This window comes from Stegodyphus dumicola, chromosome 12 (genome assembly GCF_044657685.1).
Source record: "Stegodyphus dumicola isolate Sdum_Otavi_A_Nest chromosome 12, ASM4465768v1".
Lineage (NCBI taxonomy): Eukaryota > Metazoa > Arthropoda > Arachnida > Araneae > Eresidae > Stegodyphus > Stegodyphus dumicola.
In genome coordinates, this window is record NC_140779.1 from 104,424,321 (window position 1) to 104,443,176 (window position 18,856).

The window sequence follows — 18,856 nt, forward strand, 5'->3', positions numbered from 1 at the left end:
AGTGTTGTCATTACTATCTCTTATTAAATTTTACAACAGTATTTATTTATATTTGGTACTAAGGGGCACCCCATTAACCAAAAAGTACAAATTTCAATTTATGGCAACAGTTAAAGATGAATTGCTTGATATTTTCTTGGTTCTTCCAAAAACAGAAATATCTATAACATTAAACCCAACTATTAAAATTAGAGGTATATAAAAAGTATAAATTAGGATTTTAATGCACTAGATTAATAAAATGATATAGAAAACAAGAGGTTATATTCCATTAATTGGTTACTTTTTAAATTGGAAACACTGAAATATTTGAGAACATAAATTGGGCCTTTTCAGTTGCATCTTATTTATGTGTGATTAAAACCTTTATCTGAATTCCTGTAAAGTCATTATTGATCAAAACTTTAATGAAATTCTAATTGAAAACTAAATAGGCTTCTCAATTAATGTAATTGAAAATACATCTAAAATGCATAAGACTATTTAAAATAATATGTACAACGAAGACACTAAAAAGAATTACATATTTTATTATAATACAAAAATAATACTTTATCTTAAAATATATAGATTATTACAAGGTTTACTTAGTGGCATTGCTTTTAAAGATTCCAAGTTCATGCATTTAGAGGCTATTACAAAAATTAACCAACAATACTACTTCAGCACATTTTTAAAGATAATCATGAAAATAAATGCTAAACTTTACTCACAGATAACAGAAACAAAGGATCGATAGGATCAAACTTATATGCTTTAGTGCCGCAGCATGGAAAGACACCAGGTTTATGAACATTTTCAGACTGATCAGATGAAGGAAATGTTATTAAGTCTTTGTGATAAGGACATTTAGTAAAATCAGAACATGAAAAATTAGTGCCGCAAGTTATACAGTGCAAACTGTTAACTAAACCCCAAATCCTCCAATATATCTTTCTCCATGACTGTAAAGATACGAATAAGTCTTCAAGATATCTATCAAGATTCCAAGTCATATCTCTGGAAGCAGAAAAGCAGAAAGGCAAAGATAAAAAGCAGATTTTTAGTAACAATGACACATGCGAATTGAAAGTTAAATATTATTTGTACAACAGAAAATTACAGTTATAAGCTTCATTAAAATACAAAATTAATAAAATATTAAGATTTTTTAAAATTAAAAGAATTAAGTCAGTAAATTATTAAAAAAGAATCATTAAAAAATATATAGTTAAGAGAAATGCAAACATACAAAGCATACACATGCATAAATTTTATGTCAGCAGAACTAAAGACACTTCAGAGTTAATGTAAATTTTATAAAAAATGAAGCAATTTTTCAGCTGAGTTACAGAAATGTTTGTGAAATGCTAGCATTCTCATGTTTTTATGCTCAGCAGATTTTAAGTATTTTGAGGATAATTATTGCCACATGTAGTATAAATGAAACATCAAATACCGAAGATTAAATCTACAAGCTATCGGTGTGTTTCATTTGATCAAAACTTTTGTAGATGATCTACACATTTCGCCAGTTGGAACTCATATAGTGTCTTATTGCACATTTTCTCCCTCCATTATATGCTTCATGACAGTTTTGTCTGCAGTTGAAATACGAGCAATTATCACCTATGGTTTTTAATCAAGTAATTTAATCTTAAAATTGGTTTTCCAGACAAAGACTGGGAAATAGCTTTTGATTTTTTATTTCTTCACATCAATAAAACTACCAATTTCTACCTTTAGTGCTTAGAAATTCTACTCTACACCTGGATCTATAACAAACAGAAAACTAATATATCCTACAGTTTGCAAAAAAGAACAGGCATCAGCTGGATGTTGCGAGAAAACTCAGTAAGAAGATTTGATTGATATGATTTAACCAAATATTACACACATAACATCAGATGCAAGTAATATGGTTATAAACTTGCAATCATTCCAATATCAGATGTTTGAAAATTAACCATGGAAGAAAAAAATAACAAAAAGAAAAGAGAAACATTAGAAACAGACTGCCTTCTTGTCTATGATGAGACAATAGAAAATCACAATATAATGTATCAACATCTTGGAGAATAATAGATAGTATCACAGAGCACAAAAATGACAAAGATTCATCAACAATAGGAACCCTAACAAATTTTGCTTATAATTAACTACATATGTAAAGGACCATACTTACACAGAAAGGTAGTGATGCAAGATAAAACATATACTGTATTTGACGGCATATAAGACACACTGGCATATAAGATGCACCCTTATTTAGAAGACCACACACAAGGAAAAAAAGTTTTATTAGTTCACGCGATAGCAAGGTACCACAATAACTTAAAATGTAATTTTCAAGTTCAGGCCAAGATGGAGCTGGGCATCAAAGGTTATATTTTTGTTCTTTAGCAGTCTTCAGTTGATCTTCCAACAAGTACGTATCATTTTTTCGGTAGGTGGTGGACCGAAATGCCTTGCTACTGCTCTGTTTCCATGCGCTTTGGCGTAGTTTAACACTCCTAGTTTATACTGAATCGAATAGCTTAATCTTTTGTTTCCTGTAGTCATATTTTCCAGGGTATTTTTTTAAAACAAATAGTTTTAAGCACCGATACCAACACGTGTGTCGGCTGAGTCAAAGAAAGTCTATTTAAAGAAGGAAAGGCTCCATAGACGTAATGTGACCATCGAACCTGTTCGAACTTCGACACCAGCTTCGAGCTTTGGCGCTTTTTGGTAACAGACATTTCACGCATGCGCAAAATAATTATGGCAGGTGTAAAAAAAGTTATGTGTGTCTAAACCTTTATCCGGGCTAAAAATCGCATTCGGTATTGAAAGTTAACCTGTGTCCTTCACGTACAAAAAGCAGGTAACTTTTTTGAGACCAAATTTAGGAAAAAAAGTGCATCTTATATGCCATCAAATACGGTAATCACTTTCCCTTACATTTGGATAAAATGAATTTAAAATTCAAATCGCTTAGTCACTAAAAACTATTCACCTTCCAAATGGTATGGCTTTTTGGATCTGTTTTTTAACAGCTGTGTTTAAACAAAACTTAACAGCTACATTTGCACAATCACTTATTTTAGTCTTTGTTTTCATTACCTTTCATTTATTAAAATTATATTAAGTTCAGCAAAGAAAATAAGAAAGTGAAGTATTTTAAATAGTAAGGTATACACACACTAAGTAGCAAAAATCCTATGACCAGATAAAAGTCGTCATGCTACTTAGAGGGTTAATGTATAGTAATCACGGATAAAAACAACACAGAGAATAAAGAGGGGGTGGAAAGGAGAAAAGAAAAAGAATGGGGAAAGCAGAGGAGAACATAGTTTAAGATACAGTTCAAGAAGTGGATAAGCTTTCAACTAAAACTATGACAGAAGTAATGAAATTAACATACTTTTATGCATATAGATTTAATCTTCACTATTAAGTGCTTAAATGCATAAAGAAATAAGTTTAATATTTTTATTGATAACAATAAATCATCTAAAATATTGAATTTCTTCCTTTTCATATTTAAAAAAGTAGAACAAAACACATTCAAGTGTTCTACTTGTAAAGAGAACAACATTTTATTCATTTTATATACTACTAATAATATATTTTGATATATTAATATTAATAATCAATAATATTAATGATAACTACCTTTTATGAGTGTACATGAGTTCACCTCTAGGACCAATAGTTGCCCTGAGATAGTAATATATCATTAAAACATATATAATACATAACATATTAATTAGGTTAAAGATAATACATAAAATATGTTAAAAGGTAACAAAAGCAAAGTATGGAAACTAAAGTAAGCAAAATAGCATTTAATGATAAAAGATGAGGAACCTTTTATATTGAGACAAAGCAATCATAAAAATTATCAGATTACCTTAGATATCCCCCCCCCCCCGCCTTTTAGCACCCGGTTCTGAAAATTAAAAAAATATTTGTGTAATTTTCCTCTTCCTCAATGCATTCAGAGAACAGGCTTCCTTAAATTTTAAAATGGATTTGTCCACACAGTGATTGTTTTTGTCTTATTAACAAAGACAACCCCTCACAAATTACCTGCAAAGGTCATGCCAAACCTTTTTTTTTTTTTCTAACTGTTGAACTTCAGCCTAATACAAGAAGCAACTCACCACTGCAAAGCAAACATAACTGATATTCAATCTATGATTTTGGAAAACAAATCACATTCTCTAATTACTCATGGATGATACTACATCTGGGCTGTGGACTTCCAGTGCCTTCTAGCGAACTTTAAAAATAATTGTTTAACTCTTTGAAAACTGGAGCTTTCACTAACCTGTATATTAAAATACTGAACTGCCCAAAATGGTTTTCGACATCCATAGCAATTTCCTCCCCTCCCCATCCATTAACACACAAAGAAGAATGAAGATTTCAAATGTTATCGTTTCTACTTCTAACAAATAAAAATAAGAAACAACAAATAAGTCTTTTTAGGACAAGCTGCCTGCAATAAAATGATACAATGCATTTGGGGAAACTGCACCCGCTAGTGCATACCTTAGGAGAGGGAAGAAAACAACATTGGAATTTTAGCCATTTGTCATCGTTTGAATGAAAGGCCATCTGAGTCGTTATAGTCTGCAAAGAGTTTAAAAGAAAATAGAACTGTGCAGAAAGAGAGTACAGCTACAATACAGAACCAGAACTGGAATTGTTTTGCGAAAAACAGTGCATGTTTAATTTTCATGAGATCTAAATGTAACATAACATAAATGTGCATATATATTAAAAAAATGAGTTGTGTATCATCCAAGTACATAATTTATCATTCCTTATACTTGTTCCAATAAAGGATTACTGTCTAAAATGATTCAATTACTTTCATCAAAGATTATCACGTCAAGAATTAAAGGAATCAAGAAATGTCCTACATTCGCCTCTCTGAAATAAAAAAGGTAACAGTTTTTCTTTTTAATTTTTATGAGCATGAATTCTAATACCTTAAATTTAAGATTACATATTATTGGCATACCCTGCCAGGATGACATTTTTAAAATATGCAATTATTGTTTACATATTGATTTTGAATCTTTGAGGACATGTTTGAAGATAATTTAAATAAGTTAAAAAAGAAGCTCTGAAGAGCAGTAACGGAATCCCTTAAAGATTTAAAATCACAACTTATGATTCAAAAGTGTATGATTTGGAAGAAAATTTAGAAACATTAAAGAATAATTTAAAATCACTTAAAACTGTTAATAAAGAATTAGAATTTCTCTTTAAAGGCAAAGAATTTGATGCTTAATTTCCAAAATTGGAAGAATATCATCAAAAAGTCATTTAACGAAATTTTCACACAATTGATGATTTAAAATGCAATTCTACTGAAACTATAGTGAATAACCAGTTTAGTACTGATAGTCAAAATGAAGCAAAATGCACTGATGCTGTTTGAATTAAATTACCTAAATTTAACGGAATTCTATGGAGATCTAAACAACTGGCTTACATTTTGGAACAGTTTTGAGTCTGCTAGTCATAAAAATGATTCTTTAGATAAAGTAGACAAATTTTACTATTTAAAAGCTCATTTGGGTGGTTCTGCTTTAAATACAATCAAAGGAATATTGATTATTCTGCTAATTACGATTCCACAATTGATATTTTAAAAGAAATGTTTGTAAATGTATAGTGCTTTCGTTGCATTGTTGCCACTATAAATATAAATTATAGTCCGAAAGTCCTCTCATGTAGTTTGGTGTTACAGGAGAGGGGTGAGAGACCCTCAGACTATGCTCCCCAGGGTGCTCCTTTTCAAAACTGGGGTGGGGGAAAAAGTCCAACCTGCTTGAGGCTCTGGCAGCCATTCTGTAATGAAATACATGGACAAGACAACAATAAAAACTGCAAAAAGGAAATCTTTTCCTATTGGCCATCAAATGATTGACATAAAACTTAAGAGTGAAATATAATTTTTCTAAGTTTCCTTTCCTGTTTGGTCTTTTTTTCCTACAATAATCTTGTTTCATAGTTTAATGCCTGAAGTACAGCTGCTAGAAGTGACAGAACTGTATTTGTTGGTAGATGCACTCATTTTCTACTACATCCAGAGTTTTCAGGTTAGGTTGGTCATTAATATAATTCATTACTTTCAACATTTCCTTACAAAAGTAGTGCAAAGATAAATGTTTATACTCAACAATAACTGAAATTTTATCTACTGATGTATGTTCATGGAAAATTGAGAGAAGTTGTAAATTATGTCTATTTTTACGAAAAGTATTCAAAGGTACTAATAATGTTGAAGAATTATGCAAATACTCAGAGTTGAATACAAAAGTGTACACATGTGTGTCTGCAGAGTTGTGGAGGGGATATAAGCGTACAAGGGATTTTCAGTGATTTGTATTCCTTCATAACATTTATTGTTTTTCTCGCAAGAGTTGGGTAGATTTCATAAGGTTTCAAGTAAAATGAGTAGCCACAAGTGTATGAATGACAGAATGAAATGCAGAATTATTGACAGATTAAAGGCAGGCCAATCACAAGCACAAGGTGAGTTCAAAGTAACGCAAAGTGTAGCCTGCAATTTGTGGAAACAGTTTCAGGATACTAGATTCATAACAAGAAGACTGGACAAGGTCAACGAAGATCCACAACGATAAATGAAGCAGTTTTAGCATGACGACAGGATTGTTATAGCTCTCTCTGTGTGCTGCCAATCTGTTTCCATCCTGCTCACTGCAGCACACAAGAGAGCATGTATAGTATGGTGAAGATACCATGCACCTGGACCAGTGGCGTAGCTAGGGTGGAGCAAGGGGGTACATCTGTCCCCAGGTACAGCATTCAAAGGGTGCTAAATTGATGCTACGAAATTTTTTAAAAAAATGTTTTCCATTCTTGGTACACAGAAAGGGGCACAAATTCTTCAGTTGCCTCCGGGCACTAGAAACTCTTGCTACACCCTTGACCTGGACTATATTGGAGCACCATATTTTTTATAAATGAGTTGAAGTTCAACCTGGATGCAGGTTCTTGGTGTACTTTATCTGAAGTGAGCCTGGAATACAATATCATCTCTCTCTCATCAGGGAAAAAATCATAAAGGGGTAGTGGTGTAATGGTTTGGGCAGGCATTATGATGGATAGCTGCATACCCTTGCATCTGTTTGACAAGCACTCCTTGTCTGCTATGAGGTGTACAGATAGATCTTAGAGCCCTATGTTCAACTTTTAATGAGCACATTTGGTCCTGGGTTCCTACTAATGGATGACAACACTCATTTACATAGGGCTCAGATGATTGATAAATGCCTGAAAAATAAGGATATTTGCTACAAGGATTGGCCATGTAAGTCTCCTGACCTTAATCATATACAGCATATCTGAAATGCTCTTTGGAGGACAAATCGAAAACTACATTGCTCCAAAAAAAGGATAGACTGCCACTAAGACTCCTCAACTGCCCCTGTGCAGTATGCCATTATAAGCTGTGACCTGTCTGGCTGTGATAGAGGACCATACTCTACATTAGACTCATTTTCAGTTTAATATCACAATGTGGATAAAATGAGTTGTGAATAGTACATCTCTCCCTCTGTTACAAATAGATATTCATACCAAATTTCATTGAAATATCTCCATTAGTTTCTCAGAAGTTCAACAAAATGTACAAATCCTCTTATCTTGCACACAAGTGTACACAAATTGTATATTTACAAAAGTTAAATTAAAATGCAACTACAGTTAACTGTAGCTTTAAAATTTTAAAAGTTTGTAAATAGTGAAATACTTTAATATAACTATTTATATGTTTTTAATCATAATATTGAAAAGGTGACGAAAAAACTTACTTTTTAGATTTGCATGGAACGAACATTTGCAGTTTTGTAGCAAATACTTGATCACATAAACTACATTTCATAAGTTTAGCCACAATTCGTTGATTAGGAAGTTTAGCATCAGGCTTCAGCAGTCGCTCAAGTAATATTTTATATAATTTTCTACAGTTAAAGAAAGTTTATACTTAATTAAAGAACATGTGGCCTGCAAACTTAAAAATTACAAGCATATTGTTAATTTGAATAAAGAGTTTTTTAATTCATTAATAATAATGATACGATTATAGTATATCACTATACTCACTCTTTAATTCTGCCACTAGGATCTTTTAAAGATTCAACTTCTCGATGATTAAATAACAAAGCAAGCCTGAAAAATTATGTTAAGATGATTATATTAATGATCTGATAAATAAGAAAAGAACAGCAAAATAAGTAAGAAAACTTACCTAGTTAAGAGATCATCATTTAGTGCACCAATTGGACAATTATTCTCAATTATACTGTTCATATGCCTATGGCAATAATTTAAACACTCTTCAACCAAAGTTGACATTTGTAAAAAGTCTGCTGATACAAGTAAATGTATTGCATATTTTGGATCTGTGAAATGCAAAAGACTAATTATTATGATGTATACACGATATTTGCAAGCAATAATTTTAAATAAAAACACAATACGGAAAACATGAATTCTAATGAATTAAGGAAGAAAAAATTAATTTTTTGCTGAACATTAAACCACACGGAAGCTTAAAGCAAAAACTATAAAAATCTATTAAAAAGAAATAGAGTTACAAAAATAATTTTTTAAATTTCTTAGAACTTCTAAAGACATTTATCTAATGATAATTCCGTCCCCTCAAATTAAAAAAAAAAAAAAAATGTACACTGCAGAAATCACATCCAAATTACCACTAACTACATTTAAATCATCATAAATCACATCCTAAATTAGTATGGGTGCGAAATTAGTAAAACAGCTCTTAACTAGGCATGGAGTCAAATTGAGCTTGGATTAAAGAAATGAGCAACCCATTCCATGTTGCTTCAAGTCTATGCCACACTTCATCAACCATATTAGCTGGAGAGGGGTAGTGGGTCAGTTTCTCAGCAACCCATGGCAAGATGTTTTCAATGGGTGACTTGAAGATCAGAACATGATGTGCAACATGTGATCTTACATTATCTTGTTGGAACATGGCGTTTGAGGTCCCTCAAAGATAGGGCACAGCCACTGGACGTAAAATGTTAGAAAAGTACCCATCTGCATTAAAATTACCATCGATCTGAGCTAGAGATGTGCGTGTCATGTACCGAATGGCTGCCCAAACCATCACACTAGGCGCAGGGCCCTATACCAATATTGAATGCAAGCAGGTGACGTGCCGTCTCCTCGAACACTCCAGATGCATATATGGCCAAACGAATACTGCACATAGAACCGGGACTCATTTGAAAAGGTGACATTGTGCCACTCCTGTACCCAGCTTTGTCGTTTGGTGCAAAAGAATGGCCATCCCTCTTTATGCTGCATTGTCAAGGGAAGCCAAAGTAATGGTCACTCTGCTGCAAATGTCGACGCACCTTATGAGCCAATACTGGGTGTGCTGCAAACATGCCCATTTCCTGACTAATGGTCTGCGATGTGGTCATACAGTCTTGCAGGGCTGACTGCACGATATGTCTGTCCTCTCTGGTGTTAGCCATGGGAGGGTTTTAAGATCCTACATGCTGCTCAGTAAGATACTCAGTAATCCATTGATTCCATATTCGCATGACAGTGGTTTGATGTAGACCAGTGCGACTGATGATACGATAGAACGATAATCTACAATTTCGATAGGCAACGATACTGCCTCTATCGAATTTCAAAACTTGCTAGTAATTATTTCCTCTTCTTATTCAAGGCACAACATGACATTCTCAGAAAACTCCAACCATACAAAGCACTTTCTGAATAAGAAATCTACTATACAACTTTTCTTTTATGCAGTGCTTTAGATGTAATTTCTCATTACTGTGAGGTCTAAATGCGCTGAAATACTAATCACTTGCTTATCCCTTCGTCTTCCTTTCATGTGATTTTGACATTCGTAAGATCATTCCTTCCTGGTGTTGCAATTTTAATAGCCAGCAGTGGTCCTCAGAAATCAGGATTTTACGTCTCAATTTTGTGTTCTTAGGGACCATAAGTTACAATTCATGCAAAACTTTACCACAATTTTGAATTATTTTATATACCGCTCCTCAAAGGGTTAAAGTTGTTTAATCAGATGTCACTTTTTTTAGTGAAAACATTAGACTAGTATATAAATGAAGTTTGCTTATTTGGTTGCTGTAACTGTGTATGAATTCGAATTTCTACTATTGTACAAACTTATATATTTTATTTCTATATTGTTTCAAATAAATTTCATACAATTTACATGAAAAAAATTAAAATCAGATATATAAGTTATTTAGAAATTCTATTTTAGTAAACAATTCATACTATAATGCATTTAAAATGTGTTAGCAGTTCCTTAAATAAAGGCATTCATATTGAAGACGTTTGCTTTGAAATTATCAGTTGATATTCACATTTTAGGATATCTCTTCTTTAATTTTATTAGTTTGATAAACATTATACAATATCAAATTCTGATAGAAAAACTCCTAGAAAAATATGAGTATTTATTTTTCCATTTGATAAAAATATCTATACTATCAATTATATTTATTGAAACCATTTTGTTTCCAAATTGAGAAGTTATGAGGAAGAACTCACCAAATTTAAACTTTTTAGTTCCAGATGTTGAATCTGAATTAATATAGTCCATAATCTTCCTAAATACTACAATGTCACAGTGAACAGATATCGTCAGTTCTCCTTCAGGTTCAGAATCCAAGCAATCTTTGAAGTATGGCATTTTGTTAATTAATAAGTCATAGGCACAAGAAAATGTTTCTTCTACATTTTTGCAATCATCAATTACACGGATGCTTATCTCCCTAAGGTGAAAAAAATTCATATAAAAATAATATATATAATACAACTATTGAATTTCAATTTATTTAGAAATACTTACTTCACTATGCTAAAAGAGCAATATAACTAAAATTTTAAATAATTTTTTTTTGATAAATAAAAACATAAAAAAATTAAATACAAATACTTGTATATGTACTCTGGTGCCCAGATGCTATGTACAACAGCATATTCAGAGCAGGGATGGTGCTAGCCATTTTGCAGCTACTGCAATTTCTACAGGTCCTAAATTTTATTACTTATCACTTTCTTCAGTTCTAAAAATTTTGCTACCTCTGAATTCTGTTGCCCTATGCCAGGGGTTTGCAAATGTTTTCAATACACGGGCACTTGTTGTTTTTCCACGGTGCCCCGGTTCCAATATTTCTACTACAGCGTTAATAAGGCTCAGAAATGAAAGTGACTTTTTAATGAAAAAGTATAACTTTAATTGAGAAGAAAACATATGAACTGAATACAAATAAACGAAACCTTCAGTGGTAGATCAGGAAGTCAATGTGACAGGGCAGCTTGTTAATCCCCCCACACTTCTTCTGCAGTTTTTCAAATTGCAGAAGAAGGCTTGATACAGCTATTCTCATTTCTTGTTCCACAATGATTTTCAAACGGTATTCGGTCCTTAATAAAGCATCCAATTAAAATCCAGCTTCGCATAGATAGATGTCGCAAAAGAAATGGAAATCCTTAGAACATTAGAACTTTAAAGTTGGATACTCAGTTTTTATTGAGATCCAAAATTCCATTAAATCTGACAAGCAAATTTTTTTTCAGAATGTTATTGCAAAAGAATTCAATTAAACTTTCTTGGTCTAATGAAAAGAATCTTATATCAACATAAGTTTCTCTACATTATCTTCTGCACAGTATTTTGTGAGCCAGTTAGTGAGCTTTGAGAGGTATTCCATGAAAAGGGACAGAAATTCTTGTAGAATAATGATTTTATTAGAGCCTGGGTACAACATACAAAAACAGCCTTGAGCATCCCAGTCATTCAATTTCCTTATGCACAAATGGCCCACCAGCGACCGAGCGGTAAAGTCGCTGAACACTGGTAGTTTGGTCCGAGGTTTGAATCCCGCGGGCTGGCTGCATGGATGTTTTTGTGGTTTTCCCCATGTGTAACGTGTATACGAGCCAGTTTCCCTTAGCAAGTCCTCCACGAAGGCATCCCTTCCCTTAGGCAGATAGCCCTACTGTGCTTTGCCATAATTAAATACACCAACTTTTCAATTTAATTCCATATCACCATTTAGAATGTAATCATTCTTCACTTACCTGGACAAACCACCTGACTAATTCCCATAAAATAAAGTTTCTCTCAAAAATCCCTTCCTGAGCCCCTTAGGCCTAAGGAGCTAGCTGCCTAAGGCATCCCCTTAGGCAGCTAGCTCTCGAGGCTTTGCCGTAATTGAATAACCTAACCTTATGCACAAATGCAACTTTTTCTAAACTCTGAATTGAGTTCTTTTCTACAAGTTTCAAATGCATACATTGCCCTGTAGAGACAGATTCAAGACATTTAGTTTCTCAAATATGTCACACTAACATGTTAGTTTAGCAAAATGTATGTGCAAAATGTTCGGCAAAATAGTACTTAGCGATCGCATGACCTTCCTCTAGCAGAAAAGTGTGAATTTCTTGAAGTAGCTCAAACACATGAGACAGGACATCGCCACGCAAACGCCATCGCGAATTGCAATAGTATAGTAAGGTTGTGTGTTCAACTTACATGTCCTAGCACAGCTTTTTAAAACTCTTGCTTTCAATGGGGTAGTTTTTATGTAGTTTACTACATCTATGACATATTCCAATGCCAAATTCAAGTGAGGAATGAGCGAGCTCGATGCAACTGCTTCCTTGTGGTCCACACAGCATGCGGTGTTTTTGCTGCAAATAAGTGTCTGCAGTCATCCTTAGTGAAAAACACTAATCGAGCACCATCAGTATATACACTGACACACTATTTTCAAACTAACTCATTTTCCATTTTAAACTTGTCAGGCCTTTCGAACAAGTTGAGCCTTTGCACTTCGGATTATGTTCTTACAGAACAGAAGCTCTTCAATAACAATATTGCCAACCAGGAAGCCTACATAACATGCAATATTTGCATCTTTGTTACTGTCACTAGCCTCATCTAACTGCAAACTGAATTCATTTCATTTCATTTTCTCTATTAATTAAACCTTAAGATCCTGAACTATACATTAAATTCTTTGACTAATAGTGTTGTTGGATAGAGGTAGCTTAGAAATAATTTTCCCACATAATATTAACCATCACGAGAGTAGCCGGCAGAATAAACTCTTCTATGATATTGTGCAGTTTCCTGCAGTTCGCTATTAGCATACTCTAGCTGTGTATTATTTAAAACTAACACTTGTTTAGTGAACAGGCTGCTTTGCTTTTGTAAATTTTGCAACTTCTTACTAAAAAAATGAGAGATTTGTTCACCAAGTTAGGACGAATGGCCTCAAGATGTAGCTTCAGCTTACTTGGGAGCAGTTTCGAGTGCAAAGATTTTTTTAAGCAGATATTACATGTGTCATCTTTGTTTATATCTACTGAAGTAAAAAAATCAAAGTAACTCTCCTTGTAGTTACGAAATTTTTGCTTCTGTTCTCCTTTGCGAGTTGTCGATGCCTTATCACTCTAGCTATCGTTACCATCGTTTTGCTTGTTTAATAAAATTCTTTTTATTTTGAGAAATACACTTAGACAAAAAACACGATGCACGGAGAAGATATAAAGCAAATTGATATGCATACAGGTTTCGACGGAAAATGCAAAATTTTACATTTTTGCTGCCAATGAATGAACGATTGTTGCTATAGTGCATCTGGCAGAATATTTAAGAGGAGAAATTACGATTCCAGGTCATAAATTCTTCACGAATTTCATTCCGTGTACTGTGGTAGACAGTAACTATGCCTCGCATACAGGTGCGCAAACGATATGCGCAGATATCAGAATTTGAGATAGGTCCTGTAGTGGGCTCAAAGAAGGTGGTTGGTCTTATCGGCGAATAGCTCGAATTTGAGCAGGAGTGATGCCACTATTAGAGTTGAGTTGAGTTAAGAGCAGAATCTGGACACCCGTGCGGCTTACTAAGACTATTCGGGTCTAGTCCAGGTTCCACAACTATCCGGGGCAACACCTCATGGGGCCTATAAGGGCATACATTGGTCCTGTATACATGCTTACATAGTTCCTAACATATGCTTATAGTTACATAGTTCATAATATATGCTTACATAGTTACATAGTTCATAGTACATGCTTATATACAAGTAGTTCATAATACATAGATCTTTCATAATACTTGCTTACATAGTTCATACTTGCTTACATAGTTCATAATATATTGAGCCTGTTACATAATACATACATAGTTCATAATAATTTTCATTGGCCATAGTACATACATGTTTCATAATATATTGAGCCTGTTAATGCCAATATTAGACGATGTTGGCAGGAATGGGTGAAGCATGGCTGCACACAGTGTCAAGAAGGAAGCGGTAGGCCTAGAGAAACGACAGAACGTGAAGGCCGAGCAATCGTCAGAGAGCCACTCACAGCCCCAGATGCATCATTATCATCGATTGTACAAGCAACTAGTGCTTCAGGAGAAGGACCATTCATAGAGGGCACACAGAAAGGGGGCACACAGAAAGCCCCTAGCGCCGACTACTTGACCTTTGTACAAAGCCAAGCCTGTTTGCAGTGGTGTCAAGCTCATTCGCACTGGAATAGTGATAACAGTCTTCAGTGATGATTCCTGCTTTGGACTGAGCCCCGATGACCAGCGAAGGCGAGTCTGAAGATGCCCCAGACAGCAGTGTGATACCAACCTGACTGTCTTCTGGCAGACAGGCCGACAACCAGGAATGATGGTCTAGGATGCTATTTCATTTCAGAGTAGGACTCCTTTGGTTGTCATCCGTTGCAACCTTACAGCACAGCGGTAAGTTGACAAATTCCTAAGGCCCGTTGTGTTGCCCTTGATGTTATGCCACCCTGGGCTTCAGCAAGATAATGCCTACCCCACACTGCACATGTTTCTACAGCTTGCCGAACATTACCTTGGCCAGCAAGGTCGCCGGATCTCTCTCCTATTGAGCACATTTGGAGCATTATGGGCAGGGCCCTCCAACCAGCTTGGGATGTTGACGATCTAACGTGGCAGTTGGACAGAATTTGTCCCGATATCGCTCAGGAGGGCATCCACAATCTCTATCAATCAATGCCAAGCTGAATAACTGCTTGCGTAAGGGCCAGAGGTGGACAAACGCATTACTGACTTTTTGTAAAGCTTTATCACTTCAATAAATCATCCAATTTTTCTCAAACTGTAATCATTTGTTTTTCTGTACATGTACATCACTTCTACCAATTTTCGTCCCATTCGGATAACTCCTTCTTGGTGCGTTTTTTTTTTTTTTTTTTTTTTGTCTAAGAGTGTATTAATAAGGACTCGTCGATTTCTTGCAATATTTTGTCGAGATCACAACCTTTTTTTCACAGATGTGCAAGACTGTACGACTTTTCGCAAATACAAGTTTGATACTGATAGTCTCAAGCAGAAAAAAGAAATGTCAACAGATGCCAATGCCGAGATAACAAATATAGATAATAAAATATAAATTGTGAAAGGTTTTGAGAATCTTGCTTTGAGTTTAGAGTAGGCACTGGGCAGCAGAATTCAGAACTCGCAGAGAATGCACTGGGTATCAAAATACCTAGGACAGGCACTGCTTTAAAGTGAAGTCTTATCTGAAATGTCATTAATTTATTAACATTGTAGAGATTCATAAAACAGTAACCAGATACTTAAATAGTATTCCAAAAGAAAATTTTTATGAAGGAATCAAGCAGCTGTATGAATAGGCCAAGTGTTGCACAGACTTGTTAGGATTGTATAGTGATGGCTAAGGAGTACGAATATTACTTTTTTCAACAATTTTGTATGAATTTAGGGTAAAAGTTTACACCTCGTGGGTGCACCTCGTTTTTTGGCGATTCTTTTTTGATGCCAAGATCGACGCCAGGAAGGCACAATTTCAAGATGGCCGCTACACAAAATCAAAATAAAAAGTCAAAGAGTTGTACGTCCATGTACACATCAATCTGCTTTCACTTAAAAAAAAAAAAAAAAAAAAAAAAAAAAAATCATAGAATTGCACAAACTAGACATTGCACACTGCCATAAAATTTGTCCATGTACACATCAATCTATTTTCATTTAAAAAAAAACTCAGGAAGCTAAAACAAAGTTAAAACTGTCATGGTAACCACCAGACATGACGTTTCATCGCCAAAATAAAAAAAAAAAAAAAAAAAAATTATCGCTTATTGAAGGGGCACCCAATTCTACACTAGAGCCGAATTTAGTCCTAAAACTTTGTAAATATACTGTGCATACCTTTGCATAGAAAATTTTTTGGTGTAGGTCATCTTACAATCAGTAAAAAAGATCTCATTAGTTCATCTAAAAGATCTCATTAGTTATAACAGCATTTCCAGGCTGTCTGCCTAGGAGGAGGAAGACCTGATTATTAAGAACTTGAGGTCATATTTAGATTGTGGATGAGAAAAGCTACAAAAATGCTATGCAACTAACCTATTTAGCAGCTGAAAAATATAACTGGGATGAGCTATTAGTGCTCTATAAGTTTAGTTACTCTGTGTTGACAGCCCAGGGATACTGGACATTATATTTATGATATTACATTAACTCTACAGCTAACAAGGGATGTAAAAACTATATTCTTGATTAAAGCACTGTATCAGCACAGAAATCAGGGCTTAATTTCTAGAATTAGAAGTGCTGGAATTCTATGGAAGGCTGTTAGGAAAGAGGAACAAGAGTAAATAAATAAATAAAATAACTATTAAAATCATTAATAATTTAAAAATTAAATATTTAATTATTTTCAAATTAATAAATAAATATTATCTAACCATTAATCAATTAATTAATATATTATTATTTATTAAAAATAATTAAATAAAATGTAAAGAGGTAAATTAAAATTTAATAACAATTTTTAATATAATTTTATTGCTAATAATAGCTAATAATTTTTTAATATAATTTTATTGCTTTTATTTTATTAATTTATCCCATAAATTGAGAAGAACCGGAACCTGGTTCCGGCGCAATTTAACCTCAGATGGAAATAGCAGCCAAATTTGCACAAGATCATTTGGCATCAGCATTAAAAAATAGTACTTGTTACATTTTGACTATATACTTAACTATATTATCACTCTCTCTTGGTAAATGTTTTATATCTTAAAAATCATTATATTTTCTTAATTTTTAAAGCTCATTTTTTAAATGAGATTTTTTATCCTGTGATTTACAGACAGTTAAATCATAGGATGATGAAAATTCTGATACAAAGCATGACTATATAATGTCATATGTAATGAATATTGACAGCTATAATTTTCATAAAATTTAAATCAATTATAATAAATGGCAAATAAAATATAAAATTAAATTTTTGTAACTACTTACTATATTAATACATTTTTTTAATATAAAATTAATTGCTCTTTAATTATGATGCATTTAACGTAAAAAAATGTTCAGTAGAGCATATAACCAGTAATAAAATTTAAAGCAGTTAAAAAGTTACCAATATAAGTCAAGAAAATGTTGTAATAAGTCTAGTACATACTTCCCAAGGGATTTACTTGTGCCTTCTCCACTTGTAGATGGGATAGCATTATCAACATGTTTAGCTTAAATAAAAATATATTATAATTTTATTTAAACTGCATTTAAAAATAATTTCAAATGCAGAAACAATTTAAAAAATTGCTTAAAACATATTATTGTTACAAAAAATTCAAAATGGTTTGTAGGAGTAATTTTAATAATAAAATGTAACAACCAGCTGTCAGTCAAACATTACAAGCTTTGATAGTCACAAGCAAACATGATGTTAAATTTTTTCTGTTTATGACATTTGCAATGAGTTGATAGCAATATTATTTCAAAAATCTTAAGTATTATGCAGTTAAAATCCACATGATTACGAATAATTCAGAAGGCAGATGCGAAAGACATATATACATGCATACACACCTATTTTAAAAGTATTTCACTAGCAAAGCAATAATAATAATAATAATTTTTCAGTACTTACATATTAATGCAACCACCACAGAAAAAACTGCCAAATTTTCAGAATGTACCCTATATATAGCATTCTTCCAACAACCATGCCCATAATAGTTCTTCACTCAAGTGATGCTGCAGTTTTCATATTCATTCTTTTTTTGTTGCATTCCATGTTCCAATAATTATTTTATTTTTTATAAACAAATTGCAATATTTCTTGCCTTAGTTTTAAAACATAAGTTTGTGGAATTTGCCAGCAATGGAAGAAACTGCAGTAAAATTTTTGCAAGAATACAGTATTTTGCTGAAAATTTTTTAAAGGGAACAACAAACAAATGTATTTCCTCAACAGCCACTACAGCTGAGGATTGCATAAAGCCATACCTCCACAATTCTCTGATGTTTTTTAAAGCCAAAATATATTGCTGTGCAATTTGGGAGAAAAATAGAAAAAAAAAAGGGGGGGGGAAAGAAAAAGAAATAGAGAAAAATTTGAGGAAGACTGCAAGTGTTTTTTTAATGTATCACTTAATACTTATTTAATAATCCGAATTTGTATTTTGAATTGCTGTTTGTATGAAAGTATGCTTTCTTTCTTTCTTTTTTTTTTATATTTTGTTTTTTACATAATGTCTACCGACTTACAATAAATATCAATAGTTTAGAAATCCTTCTAAAAAAGAGTGCAAACCAATTTGCACCAAATAAGTAACTTTTACCTTTTCATCTGTCAAAAATTCACCAAGTTGCATTAATGTGTAAGTACTGTTTTTCTTAGTTCATTACAAATTAACCATACTTCATTACATCAAGCCTATCACATTTAAAAAAAAAAAAAAAAAAATAGCTCCTAATGCTAAGCTTGTGTTTTATTTATTTATTTAT

At 33.0% G+C, this 18,856-nt stretch overlaps 1 protein-coding gene across 4 annotated transcripts in view; it reads right to left on the reverse strand.

The window, feature by feature from the left end:
* The window catches only part of LOC118188871 (SANT and BTB domain regulator of class switch recombination), a 59,175-nt gene that overhangs the window by 34,079 nt on the left and 6,240 nt on the right, over nucleotides 1-18,856 (reverse strand). For 3 of the 4 annotated variants that reach the window (XM_035359387.2, XM_035359386.2, XM_035359390.2), the window contains exons 3-9: nucleotides 17,526-17,589; nucleotides 10,576-10,799; nucleotides 8,255-8,408; nucleotides 8,110-8,175; nucleotides 7,818-7,967; nucleotides 3,637-3,681; nucleotides 714-999 (exon numbers count right to left, since the gene is read on the reverse strand). In XM_035359387.2, the coding sequence (XP_035215278.1) occupies nucleotides 714-999; nucleotides 3,637-3,681; nucleotides 7,818-7,967; nucleotides 8,110-8,175; nucleotides 8,255-8,408; nucleotides 10,576-10,799; nucleotides 17,526-17,589 (989 nt within the window). The remainder of the gene's footprint in view (nucleotides 1-713; nucleotides 1,000-3,636; nucleotides 3,682-7,817; nucleotides 7,968-8,109; nucleotides 8,176-8,254; nucleotides 8,409-10,575; nucleotides 10,800-17,525; nucleotides 17,590-18,856) is intronic. The other variant, XM_035359388.2, reaches the window with a different exon arrangement.